Source organism: Nesoenas mayeri, assembly GCF_963082525.1.
Source record: "Nesoenas mayeri genome assembly, chromosome: 20".
In the NCBI taxonomy this organism is placed as follows: Eukaryota; Metazoa; Chordata; class Aves; order Columbiformes; family Columbidae; genus Nesoenas; species Nesoenas mayeri.
The window spans coordinates 5,024,678-5,048,691 of NC_137569.1; the positions used below are offsets into that span (position 1 = coordinate 5,024,678).

General features: G+C 41.6%; 1 protein-coding gene across 1 annotated transcript; it reads left to right on the plus strand.

Moving 5' to 3' along the window:
- Positions 1-113: 113 nt before the first annotated feature.
- PITPNA (phosphatidylinositol transfer protein alpha) lies at positions 114-23,795 on the plus strand. The gene is made up of 11 exons (XM_080357262.1): positions 114-227; positions 5,364-5,394; positions 10,731-10,876; positions 11,424-11,523; positions 16,174-16,248; positions 16,547-16,630; positions 17,919-17,996; positions 18,892-19,002; positions 20,641-20,763; positions 21,491-21,560; positions 22,080-23,795. Exons 1-10 carry the CDS (start codon positions 208-210, stop codon positions 21,536-21,538), a joined length of 816 nt encoding a protein of 271 aa, XP_080213388.1. The 5' UTR covers positions 114-207; the 3' UTR covers positions 21,539-21,560; positions 22,080-23,795.
- Positions 23,796-24,014: the final 219 nt, after the last annotated feature.

A 24,014-nucleotide genomic window follows, 5' to 3' on the forward strand; every position in this document is an offset into this window, starting at 1 on the left:
AGTCTCGCGGCCGGCGGGGGCGCGCGCGCTGCTGAGGTAAGGACGCGTGCGCGGCGGTGTGACGCAGGCGTTGCCGCAGAGACGCCCCGCCCCTGCTCCCGCCGCCCCGGTTCCCCCCCCGTCCCGGTGCGGTCCAGCCGAGCGGCCGGGAGGCGCCTTCACCTTCAGCGGGGCCGGCCCGGGCGGGAGGCGCGCGGCGGCGCCGCCATGGTGCTCATCAAGGAATAGTGAGTGCGGGGAGTTCCACCTTCCCCTCCCGGTTCTCTTCACCTCTCCGGCTTGTGCCCCGGTCACCCCCGGCGGCGCTCGCCCGGGCCTGGCGCGGTGACCGGCCGCGGGGGGCGGCCCGGCCTTGCCCCGCACTGCGGCCGGCGGCGGGCCGCGGGGAGGGAGGGGGGAGCGCCGTGTGAGGGCCGCGGCCCCGGTGGGGCGGGAGTGAAGGTCAAGGCGGCGGAGGGGATGGGGGCGGCCCGGGAGGTGCCTCCTCTTGGGCGGGCACCGGCCTCCCGCTGTCCCCCGCCGCTGCGGCCCCGCGGTGCCCGGCCGGGGGGGCTCGGGGAGCCCTGCGGAGGGGGGCCCGATCCGTGCCCCAGATGGCCTCCCCGGCCCCTTGTCCTCCCCGCCGGCTCCGCACTGTGTCTGGGGGAGGGGGAATGTTCCCGGTGGCCCCGGGGGGAACGATGGTGCCAAGGGCCTTTGCGGAGCCCGGAGCTGGGCTGTCAGTGCCCAGCGGGGTCTGTGGGAGGCAGCGGCATCTTGCCCCCTCCTCGTTGTTCCAGCGCTAAGTGAGCAGCCTGGACTCGTTCTCCCTCCTCTCCTTTAGCTCTATAATTTCCAGCTAGAGACTCTGACAATGTGCCAAAAATAAGATAGCCCCAAAATGTTTTTTGGATGTGGATACCTCACCTCGGAGTTCTTTGCTGTCCCAGAGGCTGCTGCAGTTGTTGTGTGGTGGGGAAGAAGGGGTTGGAAAACGGGCTGGATGATCTGTCGTGTGTGTGTAACTATTAGTCATGTCGCTTTTCGCAGTCTTCCCTTGAGCTGCTTTATGCTTGTTAACATAGTGTGCTCTTTTGGACCAGTGCACTTTGACTGGGTGTCTGCGAGCTTTGCCGATTATTGCACATATTTCTTCCCTGGATTCTTAAGGTTAACCTAAGTAGATTCCTAACAAAGTGCATTTTATCCTTTTGAACTTTTGACTGATGGAGCAGGCTTTTTGGTTTGTTTTCTTTGGTTTTCCCCCTGTAGAAGATATCTGTGATCCCAATGATAAAGTGGGTTTTCAGGTTTTCTCTTAGACACATTCACCTAACTGACAGTGACCTCCTTATAGTGATCATGGACCACGGTGTGGATTTAAATATTAAAGCTGTATTGAGGGTTGTATCGATCATTGTAGTTGTCTGTAATCTTGATTAACTATTTATTTTTTTTTCACTAATCCTTAAACATTGGCTGTTTTTATCCAACAACATGCACGTAGAATTTAAGAGTAGCAGCAGAGCTGGTCTTTGTAACATAGAGCCACTGTTACCTTGTGTAGTGTTAAACTGGATAGGAGACAGAAACCTGGGCTAAGTGCTTAGTTTCAAGGGCATGAAAAGATAATTCACTTGATTTTCTTTAACAGCTGTTTCATTGATATTTTCCTATTAATTTAGTTGGTTAATGTGCTTTTCCTCTTACAGCACCTGTCTGGTTCTGTTCATGTTCATGTATCTTTTTCATGCTTGTGCTTATCATCTCTTGCCCTGTACTGCAGTAAAGCTCACTTGCCAGTGAATTGTGATATTTTCAGGGCATCTCAGAAAGACAGGAACATATGTACTTTGAATTTTCAGACTTCTGAGAGTGTGAAAAGTTCACTTTGATGAGCATCGCTTCCAAAAGTCATTTTATTTGATATTATCATTTACCTCACCAAGCCAGCATATCTACTGGTCTTTTGTGCTGCCTGTTCCAGAAACAAAATATGAAGTGTAAATGTTAAGACTAAAGGTTAAAAGACCAGAATTACTACATTTGTTTGGTTTTATAGGTTTCCATTTCTCTTTTTCAGAAGGGTCACCACACCTTGTCTTGTCCTTAACTATGTTGTCCTGTTTCTTTTCTTCCCTTCTTTATGTCTTTATGAAGACATATGTGGCTCTAAGGACAGTCAAGGTTGCTACTGTACTTTAGCTTTTTTTTTTTTTCTTTTAATATTTAGTTTTTGGGATTCCTAACCAGCTCTAACAGTTGCATGTTCTGAGTATGCCACTAAATTGGTTCTGGTATAAATCTTCCTTGGTATTGTATGTGGAAGTTGCCCATTTTACATGGTATTTGAGATGTTTTTTTGACTAAATCTCATGTTCCAGGAAGCAGTTGTTCAAGGCATATAGGAACTACATGTTTTGGTGTGACCTGGATATTTGAAATACTTTGCTATTATGTTCTATTAGTTTTGGTTGCCCCAACACTGCATGCAGGTATGTAACTGCATGTTGTCTGAGCAGATTCTTCTTCCATCTCTGTGACCTCTTGTCACATCCTCTCTACTAAATCAAATGGTATTATTATGTGCTCCATAGGTATTTTAGGAGGTGTTACAGAAATAGACCAATATAACAAAAACCTGATGTCACATCTTTTATTGTCAGACAATCTGTATCTCTTCTGTACAGCTTCTTGAGCTGATAGTTATGCAGCAATAGCTTTAACGTTTTCAGTAGATGTCATATCAGTCTTTCAGACTTATCTTTTATTTCTACATGTTCATGCTACTGATAAGCTGCATGGGTTTTGTTCATTTGTTTAATTGTATTTTTTTTGTTGCAGAGTTTGTAAATGCTGGTTGAGGTCTTGCATGCTCTCCTTGTTTTGATTTAATCTGCATCAGAAGACCTTGAGGAGAATCAGTGTAGAGACTCGCTTCACTTTCCTGTGAAGCGACGATAATGACACTGACCTTCTCTGCAGCTGTACTTCCCTTTGCTGTCATTTGAAGCAGATTTTAATCTAGGAGGGATCTTAAATGTTCTTCGTCATTTTCAGGCCTTTGATATGGCAGGCAACGACATCGTATAATTTCTCACGAGTCAATCAAGTTCTGTCCCAAAGTTAGGAGTATTTGTCCCGTCGCTGCTTCTGTGGAGCTTTTCCTCTGGTCCTCTTGAGTCTTCCCTCCTCCTTCTTTAGCACTTGACTGCCTAGAAGTGTTAGTCATCCCCCACAGTCTTGGTTTGCTAGGCTAAACGAGTTGTAAACTAGTTAACTTCTTTGTGTTTCTGTGTCTCTGTTCACGAACACTGAGGTGTAAGATAATATTCAGATCTGGTGTCTTCCATTTTCCTAAACAGAATTTCATTAGCTTCCATCCATTTTTTTATACCAGGTTTTCTGAAGAAAAATATTTGAACTCCATCCCAAAGCCAGTTTGTTCCCTCTTTCTTGGTATTTCACCTTTATGTACTGTCTTATCCCTTTTTGTTCTCACTGCAGTTTTGTCTAGTTGACTAACCTAATGTCATGCTTGATGGTGTCATCTACCTCTGGAGATCTGTTTTCTGGTTTTTCTTCTCGCTTGGGTAAGGAATACCATGCCAAACTGGACCAAAGGTTCTCTTCTATCCAGCCTTCTAGCAGATATTTTTAGGAAACAATATATTGATAGTGAGTAGAATGACTGTTGTTCAGTGTATCCTACCAGTAAGTGGCATACAGACTTCCACAAATTGATCAAATCCCGTTTTAAAATTGCTTATACTTCTTGTATTTGCCAAGGAATCTCTAACTTAAGTATTCATGATGTAAAGAAGTACCCTTGATTGGTCTTAAATCTGATGCCTAATGGTTTTTATTCTGTCCTGAGTTATTCTATTGTAAGACAGTCATTGTTCTATGTCCATTCACTTTTTCACACAATATGTGACTCTAATGCACTACCATATCTTAACCCTTTAGCTGGTTTTGATTCCAAGCTGAAGAACCTTATCTACTTTTTCCCATCTACTATCATCTTTTTTGCCTTCCTTCACTTCTTCTGTGTCTTTTTGAGATAAGTTGACCAGAACTATATGTAATATTCAAGATGCTGATGCATGAGAGATTATAGTGGCATAACTGTTTTTTGTGCGTTTGTATATGTGGTGTTCCAGTTTCTGATGTTGTGTTTACTTTTGAACTACCTCTGAGCTGATGTTTCCAGCTGCTTTTCCGTAAGGACACCAACATATTTGTTGGCGATAGCTAATCTGGGGCTCATTAAGGCCACATGTTTGGGGAAAATGAGTGCATATAATGCATTATTCCACTTTTATTGACACAACTTCATCTGCAGTTCTCACGTAGCTCTTTCTGCAGTACTTTGCAGTAAGCATAAAGTGTTTCTGCCTTAAGTAATCTTGCATAATCTGTAAACTTTTGCCCCTCTTACAGTTTGTTCTTGTGGTATCTTGCTAGCATCTTTCTAGTGCAGAAAAATCAATTTTCGCCAGTATTGATTTAAAAAAACCCAGTTTATTAGTAAAGAGGACTTTTTTTTCTGATCCTCTTATATCTTAATTTCTTTGAGACTAATTCCCAGAGAACTGGGGATTCTTCCAACCACAGTAGCTGTATTGACTTCATATCTGTTTCTTGCTTTGGTGCTTTGTTTCAACATCGTTGTTACTGAAAGCAGAGGTCAAACACAAATCTAGTTTTGGAGCCAGGTATGATGTTTTTAAAGGCCTTAACATGCATTTTCAAAAAAATCTCAGTGGGGCCCTGGCAGTTTTTGCTCTGTAGTCTGGTCAGTTGATTCTAAGTGGCATTCAGGAAACCACAATGTGAAAAAAAGTGACTCATATATAGAAATGGCAACCCCTTCCTTCTCAGTGAGCTCTGAGAAAGCCTTCCATATAGCTCTCTATTTAGCCTTGTTTCCTACTGAGTAGGACATAAACATATAGTGCAACGGCTTGTGACTACCACAGATCTCTGCAAAATTGTTGAAGCACGTAGCAACCAACACTCGACAACAGCTTGATGAGAAAGAAGATGTGACTGTTCAAATGATGTAGTTGAAAGAGCATGCAGCTGTTTTGATGCTGTGTAGATTTGTCAGCTGGTAAGGCATTACCAGTAAGACTCTATTAGAATGATACACTTTTAGTATAGGATTGCAATTACGCTCTATCACGTATTGATTCTCTTTGAGGCTATTATCTAAATAGTCTTGGGATTACAGAGTAAGTGGTAGTGATGCTAGCACTGGGTGGATGCTGGAGTCTTGGAGGAGAGGAGAGCTGTGTAGCCATTGCTGTGAGGAACGTGTCATGGAAATTTTGCAGCTGCAGGGATATTTGTTAACTTTCCGTTTCTGTGTTCCCTTTCAGCCGGGTTATCCTGCCTGTGTCTGTGGAGGAGGTAAGTCCTTTTCTTGTTGCTTCCTTTCTTTAAGACTATAAATAAACTTGTGATCAAAGCAGTTTGTATGAACAAAAAATGGAAAATGCAAAAGAAGTATATAGCTGTCTTCAGCTATGACTAAATAATTGGATTTCTTTAAGCCTGAGGGTACTGATACTTTCTCTTATAAACTACTTTCAGATGTGTTGATTACAAACCTTGACTTGTCAAACTGTTCTAAAATGCAGTTTCCTTTCGATTTAATACTATTATTCCGTCTTTTTTTTTTTTTTTTTAAATGTGAAAAAACAGCTTTAGCACAAATTTAGATTACCCTTTAAACTGTGTTTTGCTGGAACTCTTTTAGGATTAGTTGCTATTCTTAGAGCAACAATTTCTTCTGATTTGTGAGGCTGTTATAGCAAAAGAAAGATTGTGTATATCTTTTGTAGGACTCTTTAAGACCTGTCTTCTCTAGCTCTTGCAGAAAGAAAACTTTGTTTAAGTGAACTCTAACTGAGAGAAGAAATGTAGTTTATAATGGAGGTGATGGTCTTGATCGCCAAACTGGCCATGGAATAGCTGTGCAGACTCTGTGGGTGACTCCCTGTTGTTTTCTCTGAGAGTTGCACCTTACCTTTCCTTCCACTGAGACTATATTGCTTCTGTAGCAGATTCCTTCTTCTGGATATATTTTCTTTCCTGTCATCCTTGTGTATAAGCCTTCAGTTTGTGAGCTCGGATGAAGAGCTTTCTGCATGAATCTGTTTCAGGCAGTTTTAACAGAAGTCCAACTAAAGTATTCACATAGGTGTGTTTGGATCTTTTCGTGTACCTGAGTGCTACTTGTGTGGGAAGGTCCTTGACAAAGGAAGGACTAACATGATAAGCTTTAGCGAGTAAGCAAAGAATGCAAACTAGCCCATTGGAAAAAGCTGTAGGTCGATGGTAAGGTACTCCAGAGCTCAACAAACAGAAGACCTTAACCTGAGTAAAAGGAGCTGTGCCTCAGTGATATGCCTCCGAGAGATCACGCTGTGTGCAGAGAAAGTCAAAGCATCAGTATACAGATTGTTTCTTTGAGGAGGTTAGACTGGATGGAACCCAGCACAGGCTTTTTCTGAGTTCTCTGATACTAGGATTAACCTTCATCCAGTTAAAGCGAGTCCCTTGCTATGCTCTTTTCCTTCCCTTGCTGGCTGTTCGGTGCCAGGCATGTTTGAGCCTTGTGTGTAGGCTGCCTATGTGGAAAATGGAGGTTTCGGTCCGTAGGTAAATAGGTTGATCTCTAGCAGCCTCCATGTCTGAGGATGCCCTGGGGACACTTGTTTCAGGTGTATTCCTTTCCTCTGGATCTGAGGAGTTCCCAAAAGCTAGGTAACCTACTGAAAAGTCTATAAAATGAAGAGCAAATAAACATCATTAGAAGTGAAGGAACAAAAATACTAGAGAGAACTATTGATGTGTTTGGATTGTGGACAGACCACCAACTTGACCCAATTTAATTTCTCCTCAAACTTGCATATTGTCACCATCTCCCCTGAATGATGCCTGTTTTCAAGGTCTGGTGGTTCTCATGTGATAGGCAAGATTTCAGGAAAAAAAGATCCCTAAGCAGAAACAATTCTTAAGTTCACATAGCTTTGCATATTTACTTATGTGGTATGGTAGTTTTAAAGCTATGCTTAAGAAGAAAGGTTGTTTCCAGCATTGGCTCAAAGGTTATTTCCAGCATTGACTTAAAGAATGACTGCTACTTAAAGTTTGTTTATTGCGTCATCCCCCTTCCTGTGTGGAAAGATGCTGACACATCTGTGCATCACTTGGTCACTACACTGCTGTCTACACTACAAAACAGCTGTTACAATGTCATTGCTTTCAAGGATTTTCTTATGCACAAAACTCTTAAAAGGGCTCTGGAGACTTCTTGTGGCTCTTGACCACTATAAGCTGCTCATGAAGCATCTCTGGCTAGCAGGAGGACTTCTGATTTCATTTTAATATGAGGAATTTTTGCTTGAAAGACTCAAGAGTTTATGCCTTCAGTGTGCAAATTGTTGCTGAAAGTCTGATGCCAATGCATAATACAGAGAATGAAATTAATTGTGGCTTTGAGACATGAGGGAAGCTGAGGGAGTCTTCTGTGTTGTTCTGTGATATGCCAGGGGTTCTGTGTTTTGTCCCCTCACTCCTAGCAAACAGAGCTTAACCAACAGTAAGGAATCTAACTAGTGATCAGGAAGACGTTGGGGAGATGTGACTTAATGAATAAAAAGATTAGTGCTGAATAGTTAGCCAAGTAACTGCTAAGATGGGAACAAAACGGTGGAGGAGAAGGAAGCCCTGGTGATGACTAAAACTTGAAGGCTGCGATGTAGGAGTTAGGCTGTAGCAGACTGTCTTCTACTAGGAAATTCTGCCAAAATGTGGCCCTGCTTAAGTGCAGGCTGCAAGCTGCACTCCTGCGTTGTTTTATACGTTGTCGCACTGCAGGGAGCCAAAAGGAAAAAAACCTCATTGTATCTTAGGTGCTAACCTTTACTCTTGTACTCTGACCAACATCACGTTGCACAGCATCAACTTTGAGAGCACGGACTTGAGCGGCTGTGTGGGTGTCTTGCCAGCTGCCACTTTGAAATGCTGGTATGGATTAGAGCTGTGTGTACACATTCTGTGCTGCCTCTTTGTTCCTCACATGGGAAGGAGCTTGCCAAACACAAAGCGCTCTTATAAATTGTGTTCAAAGCTGCTTTCAGGAAAATAACTGATCTTGAAGATGGCTACATTGAGACCAGACCTTCTGAAAGAAAATTGGTGTAATGAAGATATGCTGTCAGCTGTTTAAGAGGTGTTATGACACAGATCAAGAGGGATAACTCCCTGCAGAAGAGGAGGTGGTTTTTTGGGTGCTCTCAGATCTGCAAAGATAGGTCTGCCTGACACTTTGGACTTCATGGAGCCAGAATCTGTTTTTCTGTTAACTTTTGCAGGCGGATGCTGTGGGATTTGTTCACTGGGACAGGTTTTTTTGGGCCTTTTCCTCTTTTATCAATGCGATTAAAGGATCAGAAATAACAGGGAAGATTAAATGGTGAAGATGCCAAACCAAAGGGTTTATCCTCTTAGTGTCTAAACTTTGACCCATGTATTCAAAAGGGAGAAGAAATGAATGAGAGACTGTTAGTAAGAGGAATTAGTTTGTGCCCCTGGAGACCTGTCCTGACACTTGCCACAAAGCAGTCAAAGCCATTCAGTCCTCCCCTCTAACGTGTAGTTGCCCAACTTAAGATAAGTTCTCTCTGTGAGTGTGCATTTGCTTCTAAGATATGACAACTTTCATGTTTTGCTCTTCTGGAGGAAGGTGAGTATTCTGTTTTATAGGGAGTCATAAGGAAAGCAATGTAGCATACGAAATGTCAGAAGGCAGAGAGTTGTGTTGCAGCCCAAAATCCAGAGTGAAACCCAATCTGCTGGTGACTGAGCAGGAACTGTCCAGCCAAGTGAGAGGTCCTTGTATAACCTGGGCCAGTCCCTTCTGGAGATAAACATCAGGGCTGTTGGTCTTAGCTTGAAAGTGTTCTGTACATCGCTTTTTTTACAGATTACTTTTACTGGACAGCTGCTTTTTCTTGTTCTCAGGGATAGTCTTAACGGGCAGTCAGGCTTAATATGCCTATGTGTTGAGCTTGAGCTTGTATAGAACACTTGTTTAAATCCCTCTGGTATGCTCTTTGCCCTGCCCTAGATTAACTGAGGGCAGGACATCTAGCCTTATTACTGTGGCTTACCATCTACTACTCTTCTAATAGGAATAAATGTTTTCTTGGTCTTTGTTAACACCAGATGGTACAAAACACCATAGAGCTTGGGTACTGGTTTTATTTTGGGTTCTCTGACAACAAAATTTAACCACTGTAGAAATCTTCCTTCATTGCTGAAGATGAACCAGCCCAGTGAAGTATTTCTGGGTTGTCAGCTCTGAGCAGTATTCCACTTTACCAGCCTGGGTTTCAGTGCGGGGAGTGGTAAGTGCTATTCCTGATTCTGATGCACAGGCCTATGCTGGGGAAAAGGAAGAAATCCTAGGCAGTGTTCCATTTCTTTGGAGTTATGTTTTGGCGTTTGCTGGAATTTTGGTGTGGGTGTTGCTTTTTGTTATTGTGGTCTTTGATTTTGGGTTTTTTTTTTTTTAGTCAGCGCGTTTCTGATACCTAACACTTTGTGGGTTACTCTTTCAGACTGCTTCTCTATACTGCCTTTGGCAACAGGTGCTGTTTTTTTCACTTTCAATTCTGAAGACTTAACTCTGTTAAGCTTGAACGCTTCCTTTGGACTTAGTGCTTTAGCTTCTTTGTCCTCAAATCTTGTCTGCTCATCTCACTTTGCCTCAAAGAGACATGTAAATTTTCTCCATTTGATCATATTTGTTTTGAGCTTTGCATCCCCTTTTTTAGCTACCAGAGTTTATTTGTCATTACATCTTTTGATGAGAATAATGTTCAATTTTGCTCATATTCCTCATTTTCCTCTGCTCTTACCTGTGAAACATTTGGGTATGCCTCTTATGAAAGAGATTGTATAGTATGAAGTAGATTGAGTAACACCTGGGAAATAATGCTGCCATTTTTCAAAAAAACCTTCTATGAAGTTCTTTGGGTGTCTTCTGGCTAAAGAACAGTATGCTTAGTAATTTAGGACTGGCAATGAGTTATTCTCCATTTGACCTGAACAATTGGGACACCTGTGTGCCAAAGGTTGAAAAACAATGGATTTTGCTACTATATGCCTGAGGTCTCCTGTGTTTTCTTTAAATATTGTCCTAATGTTCCTTTAATCTGTTTTACTTTCTCCTGACTTTTTGTTGTTTTGGAGCTTGAGATTTAAGAGTTAAAGGTAACTATCCTGTTGGTAGTGCGTTCCTCCTAACTACTACTCAGGCTTTCTGTATCAAAAGAAGAAGAGAAGGCTTCAGAGAGACCTTGTAGCAGCCTTCCAGTACCTACAGGGGACCTACAAGAAAGGTGGAAAGGGACTTTTTACAAGGGCAGGTGGTGACAGGACAAGGGGTAATGGCTTTAAACTGAAAGAGGGGAGATTTAGATTAGACACAAGGAAGAAATTCTCCCCCAGGAGTGTGGTGAAGCCCTGGAACAGGCTGCCCAGGGAAGCTGTGGATGTCCCATCCCTTGAAGTGATCAATGATGGGGCTTTGAGCAACCTGGTCTGGTGGAAGGTGTCCCTGCCCATGGCAGGGCAGTGGAACTAGGTGATTTTTAAGGTCCCTTCCAACCCAAACCATTCTATGATTCTTTGAAATTATAGCTATCACAATAATGTGTCTTTTACTTCTTTAGTATCAGCGGGGACAGCTGTATTCTGTGGCAGAAGCCAGTAAAAATGAAACAGGTGGAGGTGAAGGAGTGGAGGTCCTGGTGAATGAACCCTATGAAAGAGATGGAGAGCGTGGGCAGTACACACACAAGATCTACCACTTACAGAGGTACGTGAAACATTTTATTCCCAGGGTTGGGGAAGGTTCATTGGGCAAGAGGAACTGGAGGAAGATGGAATAGGGTTGCAGTGACTGTGTAAATCACAGATTATGTAAAGGCTGAAAGATATGGAGATAAGACAGGAGTATAACAGTAGCTGGGACATGGTACAGCTGGAGGTGGGCATCACTGGTGCAGCAATCTGTCCCTGTAAGTGTGGCTGCTGTCCCAAGAAAATCTGACTGAGTTTTTCAAAGAAAATATGATCCTGTTAATCAAGATTTTGGTACTTGAATTTGGCTAAAGAGCTTTAAAATGTCTCCTAGATTTCAGCCTGTTTTCAGCCTTTTTTTATTAACCTGTCCAACTCAGCAGCCTCTGGAAATGATCATACTGGCGGTGGGGAGAACCCCACCAATTCCACTAGTGTGCACATGTGTAAGATTCTAGCATCTGCATTTCAGGTGATATTCTGCCTTTTTTGGTGTCTGGGCCAAAGCTCTCATTACACGTAGTTCTTATCAATGCTTTTCTTCCTATTTCCAAATTCTGCAGCAAAGTGCCAACATTTGTGAGAATGCTGGCCCCTGAAGGAGCTCTGGATATACATGAAAAAGCATGGAATGCTTATCCCTACTGCAGAACCGGTGAGTGTGTGGGGAAGGACTGCAGGCTGCTGGTTTTTGGGTTTCTTGGAGGCAGGGAGAAGGGTAGGAGGCAATAATGAAGGAGACAACCAGCAGGGAAGCTGTTTCAGCTCTTACCTTAGATTTCTGTTCCCTAAGCCCTTTCTGTGCTCAGGAAAAGCAAATGCCCTTGTCTGATGTGCTGCTCATGAATGACAGTGTAAAAGAGCAGAAAAAGAAATGGATGTCAGTCCTACTAAAGGAACAGATGTGTAACAACTACTGAAATGAATACAAGAGGGATGATTTTATGTACTTAAAAGCAGCATAGCCTGGTGGGGAAAAAATGGAAGATGCCAGAAGGGAACAGGCAGGATCTTGCCTCTTGTTTAGTGCAGTTTGGTGGGAGCTGCAGTGTTGTGCGGTGGATATTTGCTCATTTGCAGGATCCGAGGTCGATGAAGGTTGGCCAGATAATACTACAGTTGCATCTGGACTGGGGACTTGACACACATACCCAAATCTCATCCAACAAATGTAAAGTGGATCCATCTGTGAACTGTTGGGTGAGGCTGTGGAAGCTGAGCAAAGGAGTGAAATAATGTCAAACTCATTTTCTACAGGAGTGTTTAGTATCTTATTTACTCACAGAAGTTATCAGACACAGCATTTAACCATGGCTGTTTTTCTGGCCTTTGTTGCTGTAGGAACAGTAAATTTAACTTTACCTCCAAACTTATGTAGTGTTTTTATGCTGTTTGTATCTTAGAGGGATAGATGATTTGCTGCTATTTGGTAGTGGTACAGTTGCTATGGGAACTGTAAACTTAAAAATTCCAACTGTTCTTGAGACTCAATATAGAAAAAAATATTTTTCAACAATTTACTTAAGAGAATTTTAAATGAAGTGTTTTACAAGAAGGAAAAAGCTTTGCAGTGGGGGAGGATAACATTACATGAAATTACATGCAGCAGTCTAGTGGAATGTATATTTCAAATACAAACTTCAGATACTGTCATCATCAGCTGCAGAGTAAGTTTTTATAGTGTCACATATTTCAAGATGCTGAAACGAAGTTATTTACAACCTGACTGATTTTTATGCAGTTTTCTTGCTGCATATTACTTAACTTAGCTAGTAAATGTCTAGCTTATTTCCACGTTAAGAACACTGGACTAATTAAACTCAAACAATTCTTTCATTAATTCTTTGAGTTGTGGAAACAGATCTGTCCAAGTTGACTCCAGTAGGTTTTGTTAGACATAATGCTTAGCTATATCCTCCTCTTTTTCTTCTCCAACAACTTCTGAAACAAAGGCATGGAGTTAGCTCATTTTCTCACTCTTAGCTCCTTATCCTTCAATTACACACTGCTGAAGTTCTACTTAAGTGGGAAAAAAATGTGATACTGAAATCACATGCAAGACTTTCCAGCACGCTCAACAAAATTTCAGGTTTTGGTATGCTAGAAATGCTAACATTAAAAAAACCACCTCAACTGTAATAAACACCAATATAATATGAGATAGAAAGTGCTTGTTGTGGGGGTTGGAGCAGAAGGCAGTTTTTATGCGGAGGCTGACAAATCTGTTTAGAGAATCTGCCAGCCTGACGTGGATCAAGAAAAGCTCAGAAAAGTTGCTTAAACCTTCACTTGTACTGGGTGGGGGGAAGAGCCCGTGTTTGAGGTGCAGGCTGCCTTGCACATTATCATCTCACTTTGGGACTTGCTTGGATATTTTGATCGTACATGAGAAGACTCGGATGGGAAGGATCTTTGTGCAACATAAAATACCATGCTGACTTTCAGTCCTCTCACTGGAGTTTGAAACCGAAGAGCCAGGAACACAGTAAGAACTAAACCTGGTTTAGCTGCATAGGAGTTAGTGGTACTTCTGCCTGTGCCCTCCTGCACCACGGTGACACCAGCGTGCCACTCTCTGGAGCCCTGCTTACTCGCATGTCAGCTATCAAACAGAGCATTTTGAGTTTGAATAAAGCAGTATTTTTGGTTAATTGTGCATCATGGTATTTTGTTTTAATTATATGAGATTATCCTTCTTACATTTCCCTGTATTTCCTCTGAAAAGCTCAATTATTACCTTAATATGCATATTATATACCATTATCAAAGAAGTACTGAAGATTGAGGGAATTTAAATGCCTAGCATATAGCTTCCTGCAATTCTGCGGGCTTGTTTCTGCTGTAAGATGTTGGTTTTGTGTGCCGTGGATGGAAGCCTTGCTTTGCTCCTTTGAGAGTATGAACTCTAAATGAGATTATCGTTTATAACTTCTACAGTAAAAATTAAGTGAGGATTTCCTAATAGTTATAACCATGGACTGATGCCAAGGAGAACAGTGTTCTTCATCCTTTTCTGCAGTCTGACTTTAATATTAATGTTGCTTAAATGTTTTTAGAAAAGCAATTTGCTGTGTGTTCCACTCTTCTGGGTGTCAGCATGAGATGCCTGTGGCCAAATGTCAAGAAATTGAGAAGTTATAGCTGCAGCTGAAACGCGTAGGAGTTGCTGCTGCAATGCTTCAAGTACAGGCCATAATTTGCAGCAAGCTGAGCATCTGAGTTTTAATGGACATTTCTAAAGAGATTAATTTGTTTGCTTTACAAATGAGGAGTCTTCCCCACAGAGAAGAAATTATGAAGGTGAAGAAACCTGTTTTAAGGCAGCTGCATTGTCATGGTACGCACTCACGGAAAAGAAATTTGCCATGGGAAGGCTCTGATTTGTAATTACCACTGGTTTATTCAGTATTTTGTGTGGACTAGCAGGAATAAAACTCCTTCTTGCAGAAATAATGAAGTGTTCTTTGAGATGAAATTCAGCCTTTTGAAAATTAGCCTCAGCTCTGTTTGCTTGTTCTCTGCCTCCACCCCAACATGTCAGTCTCAATAATTAGCCTTCTGGAAATTGCTGTAAAAAGCCATTTTCAAATTGTTAGGAGTTTAGAGCAGTCCAAGGCCCAGCAGTAGGCAATTAAGGTAGCTCTGTGTGTGATAGGTGATAGGGGATGGCACTGTCTAGATGATGTTGGGTTGGAAGCTCACAAATTGTAACAGTAGCTTGAAAACCAAATTGCTTCCTAGTAAAGCCCTCGCATTAAACTTCAGAACAAACTGGCAAAGTTCAACTCTAGCTTCAGACATCCTTATTCTTAGAATTACTAACATACTCTGATGGCTCAGGTAGAAGAGATGCTGACTGTTACAGGATCTTTAATTGCTTTTCTGTGTTGAATAATTGAGCCTTACTATCCAGGGAGTTTAGTTACCATGAGCAGTAGAGATGCAGAGGGTCTGGTTACTGCGCGCAGGAGAGATGAGGTCTGCACTGGCCTGAAATCCAACGTGTGTTTGCTTCAGAACTGTGGAGAGGTTTCTTATCTGCAAGCTGAGAAAAGATTGGTAAAATGCCGTCAGCTGAACACACTTATTCCATCTTCTCATCCAGCTGGCCGGAGTCCAGAGAACAGAAGTGGCAGTACATAACTCATTGCTGCTCCTCTGGGTTTCTCCAAGTCTGACAATTTCCAGAGGAGAAGGGGGTGAAGTTAGCTGGTTTTTATCGACTTACAGGGTTTTTTTCCTCAGTAGTACCAGCAGCCTCTTGGGAAGCTGAAGTTGTCCATTTTGCTAATAGGGGGAGGAGGGCGATGGTTGCTCTACGTTCTTTTTTTCACTAAAGTACTGTATCTCTTTCTTTTCATGTGTTGATTTCTTGGACCAGTTATTACAGTAAGTATTGTTTTTACTGATGATCTATGGAACCATGTGTGATGTGTGACTTGAAGTGTTCTGGATATAAGAAGCTCTGTATCCTGACCTAAAAGCACTGTAGCTTTTGTAATTGTAAGATCACGTAGATAAAACCCCCTTACCAACTGTGGCATATCCACCAACGCTTTGTAACTAGGGGCAGAGATCTTTCTTTACTGCAGCTGTGCTCAGCTTTACACAAGGGAATGTGCCATTGCTTAGATAACCTTATTAGAAGTAAGTTAGCTCATACCACTGTGTCCCTGTGAGCAATCTGTCTTCTGAATTTGATATTTCCTTTTTACATGCTGAGTGTTTCACTGGCTCGTGCTTTTGTCTCTGCTCCCTTGAGGGAGGATAGAGTTACCTTTCGAAGTCCTTTTCTACTCACCGTAATAATGAGAAATGGAAAGTTTTTTGCTTACTTGGCAGAACCGTGCTTCCTGCCCCTTCCCTTTCCAGTGTCAATAGCTCTCAACACAGCGGTTTATTATTGTTGTTCATTTGAAGAGTTGCATCTAAATATGTACTCAGTGCTAGATCAATAATCTCTTTGAAAAGACAATTCCTGCCTAGTTAACTTATGTTACCCCTTCTAAAGTATTTAGAGTGGCAGATGTTGTCCTTTAAAGAAAAAGGTATTTATAACTCTAGGTGTTTCACTAAACAATAGGAACTACATTTTTTTCAGGGAACAGCTTGTGGTTTATTTGATCTTAAGTATTTAGCGATCAAGCAATTTTTCTAAAAGTAGTGATGTGTTTGCATATTATTCTGGAGTTCCCTAAGTCAAACCCCAGTCAAGTTATAATTCTTTGAGTTGACTTTTCTACTGCTTATCTAGCTAATAAGAAGACAAGCTATATATCCAAAGAATAACAAGAAGCTTTATTTTGATGACAGAATGAGTATATGAAGGATGACTTCCTGATCAAAATTGAAACCTGGCATAAATCAGATCTTGGAACACAAGAGAATGTAAGTCCTTGTGCTGTGTGTTTTATTCATCTCTTTAATGTCACAGTGCTGCTTTCCATGCTGGATTAGAGAGTTGCTGCGCGGAGCTGTCTGTTTACTGTGTTCCTGGGTTTGAAATGCTTATTGCACTAGCAAGGCAGAGGCTCCCTCCTATTGGCTTCTCATATTTGCTGAATAAAATTGTTCCATGGAAGGGGGAACACTGGGTGTCTGCATATCCATCTGCTTTTTTTATGATCTTAGAATGGGTGTGTTCTGTAGTTGAATCAGTTATGTTAGTCTTTGACTGTCGCTGCAGGTTCATCAGCTGGAGCCAGATGTATGGAAGAATGTAGAAGCTATTTATATAGACATTGCTGATCGGAGTCAAGTACTTACCAAGGTATGGTAGGTGGGCAAGAGCTCCCTAGTGTGGGAGGCCTTGCGCTAAAAGAGGGATAATGTACAAACTGTGTTTCCAGGGATGGTCACAGATAATGAGGATAGAGAGGCGGAAAGGCATTCTTTAAGAGTGTTTAAGCAAGCTAGAGGAAGAGCTCTTTCAGAGGATATGTCAGTACTGCCTGTAAGATGTGTTGCTTAGCCTTACAGCACATGTAACAGTGTTTATATATAGTTCTACAGCACTGCAGCTGGTTATAGTGCTTGAATAAAAGAAATGGCACTGCCTTTTCCATATAGGATCTTTTTTAAGCTGCCTCCTTTTGAAACTGACCCTAAGAATCACTGCAGTTACTGCAGAAAGCTAAGGGATGTTTCTGTACTGTACTGGAAAAAAAATAATATATATATAAAAAAATGGAATGTTATTTCAGTTTTCCCACTTAGTATTTCTAACACCATTCAAATACGGCTAATTTACCTGTTCTCAAGCTTGGCCTTGGGTATTAAACCAGAAGTAGTACTTATAGCTTTTCTTTCCAATAAAGGTGATTCTGATAGGTTGGGCAGGTACTAAGCTGTATCTGCAAATACAAAGTACTCTGAATTAACTGCTGCCAGAGAGCAAGGAGGATTCACCAGGAGCAGCAGACTCCTGAAGAAGATGCTACCAGTTCATCACTTCTGGCACTAAACAGCTTGTGATTTGTTTGTTTTCATTTTAATTGAATTGGGGGTAGGAGTAGAGTACACACTCCAGTCTTAATCCAACATAGAGGAAGGGAATGCTGCAGATCATTTGCTGTGCTATAGGGGGCATAACTAATGCTTCTTTCTTTTTGGTAGTATTGTGAGTTTGACAGTACTTTTTTTTTTTTCCAGTGTTCAATATGTGGGCCTCGTACTAATACAATGCTCTGAAAGATACTGGGTACCACAGCTCCAGAGAGCATACCTGCCTCCTGCAGCAGCAGTGCTTAGCTCCCAGAGAACCTGTGCTTACAGGAAACCTATCCTGAGAGTTTATGGATCTTCTGATAGTCTTACCCAAAGAGTCCTTACAAAGGTCCTAGCAGTTTGTTGCCACTTCTTCATATAGGCCTAGGACATGTATACGGGCGGGGAATGTTTCCTTGAAGAGTGCCTGACCTAATGTTGAAGTCAGAAAAAACAGTAGCTCTTGAGAAGGCAGAATTTAGTCTTTGCCCACCAGAAAAATAAATCCTTTGTGACAACAGCTGGGTAACTGCAGGGTAATTTGTGTTTCATCGTGTGTGTCTATCCAATAGGATTACAAGGCAGAAGAAGATCCAGCAAAATTTAAATCTGTCAAGACTGGACGTGGACCTCTGGGTCCCAACTGGAAGGTGTGTACTGCATGAATTCAGGAGCTGTATCAGCTTGCGTGGCTGAAGTACAGATATTGGGGCTTGGATTCACTGCCGTAGAAGGAAATGCAGAACTCTGCTGGTCATCTGTTCTGCAATTAAAAGAAATGGAAGCCTTGGTACATACAGATAGAATGAGTTCCAAGAAATCGCCAGAGCTGTCTGCTGTTCAGCCCAAGGGTTCACCCAAGAGAATTCAAGGATGAAATAGCTGAGTTATGAGCAGCAGTGTTTAGCCTTTCACTTAAATCTTTGGAATCTGAAGACTCTAGAAGTGCAAACATGATACCAGTTTTTGAAAGGGATCCTGAATGGATCCCTGTGCAAGTCTGATCTCTAGCAGGCAGACTCAGTAGAGGTTAGGGTTGATATGATCCACTTGGGAAGAGTGGATATCGCTCCTGTAAGAGGAAGTACGGACATTCACCTCACACATCTTGTAGAGTTTTCTTGATAATTATGTGGATGACTCAGATGATATAATCTATTTCCAGGATGTTTTAGATAGGGACTTTGTCAAAAGACTTTTAAGGAAACAAAGTAGCAATGGCCTAACAGTGAAGATACTGAAAGACACAAATGTAATGGAACAAAAAGATGGAGAACATAGGAGGGGAAGGAATGGTCCATTCTCAAAATGGAGGAAAGACCACCTGTGGTGGAAACTAGGGTCTGTTTTCATCATGCTCTTAAATACCCTGGAAAAGGGGTGAGCAAAGATGTGACAAAACTTGTCGATAAAAGATAAGCAATGTGTAAGGAAGCAAGATGACTGTGAGGAGTTGTGGAAAGACTTCATTGTTATGACTGAAGGAGCTGCTTTCCTGGAGACCTTTGACCTGAGCCCTCATGTGAATATCTTTGTGTTTTGCAGAAGGAGCTGGGGAAACAGACAGATTGTCCATACATGTGTGCTTACAAACTGGTAACAGTCAAGTTCAAGTGGTGGGGTCTGCAAAATAAAGTTGAGAACTTTATACAGAAGGTAAGTGATCTCTTAGTTAGGGAGACATGTGGAAATGAGGCATGTTTCATCTCCCACCTGATTTAGCACCTCAGCTTCTAATCCTGTGTCCTGTCTGGAGATACTAACTTGAAACCCAGTCAGGTCACCTCAGGCAATACAGCCAAGGCCTCTGCCTGGTACACTGCAGTCAGTTAAAGTTGGATTCAATTTGCTGCTGATCCAAGGACAGGGCTCACTGATTGTTCTGTGAATTGGCTCTTGAACCCTTTTCACTCTAATGCATGAAGGTAAACTGTCTGGTTCATGGTGTTTAATAGATCAGCTTGAGAGCTGCAGTCATTTGGTAGCTGACTTCTGAATGCTGAGATGATGCATGTATACTGGGGTTATTTTGGTCAGGGCAAGACATATTTTTGTGGGGAGGTAGTTACAGCTTCAGTTATCTGATCCTAATCAGCTGAGGATCTTTCTGGCAAGTCCTAGAGCTCCAGTCATGTTTTCCTCTCTCTGCTGCTTGAAAAAGCTGTGTTAAAAAATAAGCAGATGGTGGTAAACTTAATTAACTTAAAACATGATAAATTGATATTCTGAAAAGAGCTTTTTCTGTGGCAGAGTTCATAACCCATGAACTGCAGCAGAATGCTAGACCTGGGAATCAGTACATGCAATTTTCCAGGCAATGCCATGTTCATAAAACACCTATGACTTTAGATCATGGAGAGTTCTCAGTGGTTAATATTGATAAACTACAGTGCTGCTTCTGCAAAAGCAATTTTCTGGTGATACAATCTAAAGAAAACTCTAGGGGGGAATGACCGTGCTGCTGCAGGATTTCAAATACCTGTAACAAAAGCCCTGGACAAAGCAGTGTCTTGAATCCCTTTCTCTTTATGCGTCTCTTCAGCTACACATTTGCGTCAAAGTAGTCGAGCTGCTTTTGATGAGAGCAAGTTATCAGATGTGAAACCATAATTGGTAAAACTGAAGTATCCTCCCCTAATGAGAACTTTCCAAGAGGCATTGTATACCCCTAATACAATGATTTTGTCTGGCTTATCTCTTATAAAATGGAAATAAATTGCTCCTAACTTCAAGTAGCTTGTGCACATTAGTTACATATGTTGAAAGATTTTCAGCTGTGGAAAACAAGTTTAGGCTTTTTTTAGGTCACTGCAGAAGAAAAAAGCAAGGTAGCTGCATGTCAACCCTTTATACTTGCTAACTTTGAGTTTTTAGTAAGTCAAGGGATATTTTAAAAATACTTTTATTCTGTTTCTCCTTTTTTCTGCACCTTCAGGCCAGCTATCATGCTCTAAGAAAGCGCAACCTGGAGCACTTTATTCAATCAGAACAATACTGTCAAATCAAAGGAAATTACTAAAGCATTCACTAATTCTTTCAGTGCACTGCGCAAGCTGCTGTCTGGGCTTGACAAAAAATGCATTCCTCTGGGGATTCAAGGCTCTAGATATTACGTTAAAAGAATAAAAATTAGCTAGCTCCAGTTTCCAGTTGTGGCAGCTATGTAGAAAGGTGGGTGAGGGAGCTGATTCTTTGGTGTATACATCTCTGAAAATTGTTACGATCCAGTTAAATCCTTATTAATTTCCCTGTGAGTAAGCTTGTGTGTATGTTTTATTCCTCCTCCTTTTGCAGCAAGAAAAGCGACTCTTCACAAACTTCCATCGGCAGCTCTTCTGCTGGCTTGATAAGTGGGTTGATATGACTATGGAGGACATTCGTAGGATGGAGGATGAGACCAAGAGGCAGCTGGATGAGGTCAGTGGAAAAGCAGGGCAAGTGTGGGTGGTGTGAGAAACTGTTTCTATCCACCACAGTAGAGAGAGGAAAAGCTGCTGCATTGTCATAGCGTAGTGTGTATTGTGCTCCTGCCATTTAGGTCACACTGCTTGTGTTTTGAATCATTGACTATGACTCTCTTGTGCTGGCATGTCATAATCACTATGGACTTCTGTTTGTTGTGGAGCCAGTAAATGTATTAAACCACAGGTAATGAGGGCATGAGTGGCAATGATTCGTTTACCACTTTAATATTTTCTATTAGCTTTTACCCAAAGCTGAATTATCACTTTTGTCCTTGTTACTTTCCAAAAACTAGTTCAGTAAAAGGATTTTTAGCTCTAAGTATTATAAGCAGGTAGTAGGAATATATAAGAGCATTCTTACCAGATGTGTGTTTTTCATGGTAATAATAAGTCTGTTGTTCTATGATTTGTGTCCTGCACTGCACCCTTCTCTTCTTTCACGCCTCAGGATATTTCATTATAGCTTCACGTACACTCTGCCCTTTGGATAATGGTTCCAGCTCCCCTGCAGAAATAACCAAAAATGGTGCCTGCATGTTCTTATTCACACACACTGATTTGGGATGCTCAGATACAATCTGTGTCTTACATAAAGGAGGTAGCTTAACATGTTCCATACCAATAATTTTTGAGATAACATCATGTGAGAATCAGTACTTGAATAACGTTTTGTCTTTCAGATGAGAGAAAAAGATCCAGTGAAAGGAATGACGGCTGCAGATGACTAACGTGACTTCTTCCTTGTGCACTGTAGGTATCAAGAGAGTTTGACTAAACTCTATGTTGCTCTGTTTAGGAGAAAAAAATACGTTTGGGTAAGACATGATCCTGTTCATAGCTTCTGGCGGGCAAATCTGTGGTATTGTTTTGACAGTGAGCCTGTTTCAATGTGAAGTTGACAAGTAAGTTTACTGGCTTGTTTCAGAACTATTCTAAAGAAATGTTGGACTGAAAAGTGTAAGAAAAATGTGTTAGAACATTTTACAGACTTTACTGCTATTCTTATTTCTGTAATGCATACGTTACTTTCAGTGACTTGCAGAGAAACTTTTGTCAGTCCCTAGACTTGTTAAATTGTTTAAATGGTGATTTCTGTTTGTCATGTTTAGGCTACGCTGGAAATTCTGCTCTGGACTAGTGCTGAGACATAATGGTGCAGTTTTGCCATTGTCTGCACTGGTGACAGTGTCTCACATTCAGTCTGACGTTTCTTTTGGCACATTGCTCTTCCAAAGTGGTGCTAAAATGTTTTTTTGTTGTCTCTTTTAGTTTGCAAGACAGTCATCAGGAAGGCCCGGGGAATCCACACTCTTGACTGATGGACCATCTCTGGATCAAGCCTTTCTATATCCAATCGGCAGGCAATTTTAAATCTCCCATAGCTAATTCTAGATGCCCCTTAATATTGTGAGCAAATAGACCGTCTGGTACTAAGCACTCCAACGTTAGCACGTACATGAAGGAGGTAGCTCCTTGGAGACGTGTGACTTAGAGATCGCTGTATTTACGACTCCTCCCTCCTTTTTTTTCATTGTGTTCAGACCAATTTCCATGTGACCCTGTTTGATTTCCAAGTGACATTTTTAGCTAAAATAGTCTTGTGATGTGGTGACTTAAATTTTTTTTTTTTTCTTTTTTTCTTTTTTTTCCAAGTGGGATAAACTGCCACCTTTGTTCCTGCCCAGCCCTTCACCATTCTTTGAATGTCTATTTGGAGAGGGAAACTGTCAGTATTTTAGAGTGCAAAACTATTCCACAAAATGCTATGCTCCAACCCTTGCTCCCAGGGCAAGAAATTTAATGGCATGTAATCTGAATACATAATCAGGAGTAGCCAGATATAGTTCTTGGTCTGTGATGAATCGTGATATGTGGCTTCTGCACGGCATTACTTGATTCTGTCTTAGCACACATGAATTAAAGGCTGCAGAGAAGCTGCATTCAGTGTCCCCGTGGCAGGGCCTTCAGCACATAACTGTTGAGTCTCAATTTAGTGTACGTGGTCCCTTTGGCCCGTGTAGCTACGTTGTCCTTCAGCTGTGTGTGTGAGTCTTACAAAATCATTATGAAAAGTTGCCTGACGTATGTTGCAACTTCCTGGCTCTTTATTTACGAAGACTTCCCATTACAAAGCTAAAACTATTTTGACTACTAATAATGTGATTCTCCCTGGACAAATTGGGATGTAGCAAAAGCTGGGGTACAAATGAAGTATTGGTATCTGATTACATCCAGGTGCCTGGGTCAGTGGTTCTGCTCAGCAATAATATTCTTCCCGTTGCAAGACTGACTAAAATCTCTCCTTTCATGCTATAAAAAAACAACTTACAAAACCTGCAGTTGTTTTCTAGGATATCTGTCAGTTACTATAAATCACAAATGAAACTATTAAACAATGTAAAAAGCTCTGGTTATTTAATGACTTCAGATACTTACTGTAACTATCCTTGATGTTGATATCAGCTTTAGACAATCAAATAAGCAGAACAGAATCAAAGATATGCTGCTTTATTAAAGACATATGAGAAAAAAACCTATTTCTTTGCTTTTGCCTAAGGCCCAATGTTTGATTTTCCTTTGGTTTTTTTTCTAGTAGTAATCACTTTATTTTCCACTTCTGTATTTGGCGGCACTAACATGAAATACCGAATGCCAAACACAGTTGTGGGTGTATCGCCACTTTTGAGGAGTCTTTTTGGCATTCTGTGATAAAACCGGCTGCTTCGGCCCTTCACACTCCTGCAAGCAGGAGATCCTGAAATGATCCCGTGCCACGCTGAACAAGCACGTGCTGGGATCTGAACTGTTTTGAGTGCGAGGGAAGATGAGGCATGCTCTGCAGGGAGAGGATGGCATTTGGTTTCTGGGGAGGGGGCAGTTTATCCCTTGATTTTTCATTTGTTATTTTGCCTTACTCATGTCTAAGTGCAATAAGCTCTGAATTGTACCAGTAACTCTGGCAGGCTCTTCTCAGTGACCTCAGATGGTTTTGCGGGGTCGGGGTTTGAGGGGTTTTTAGCAATCTCACCAGGCAGAAGTAAAACAAATAAATTGTAAAATAAAATTAATCTGTGAGCCTATTTGGGACCAGGATGTTTTGTGGCATCTTCTGTAGCTGTTCAAGCGGTGTTCTAGGAGTGTAGGCCCCACTTATAGTTCTTTCAGTTTAAAGTATTTTTAACTGAAAATTTATGCACTGACTTC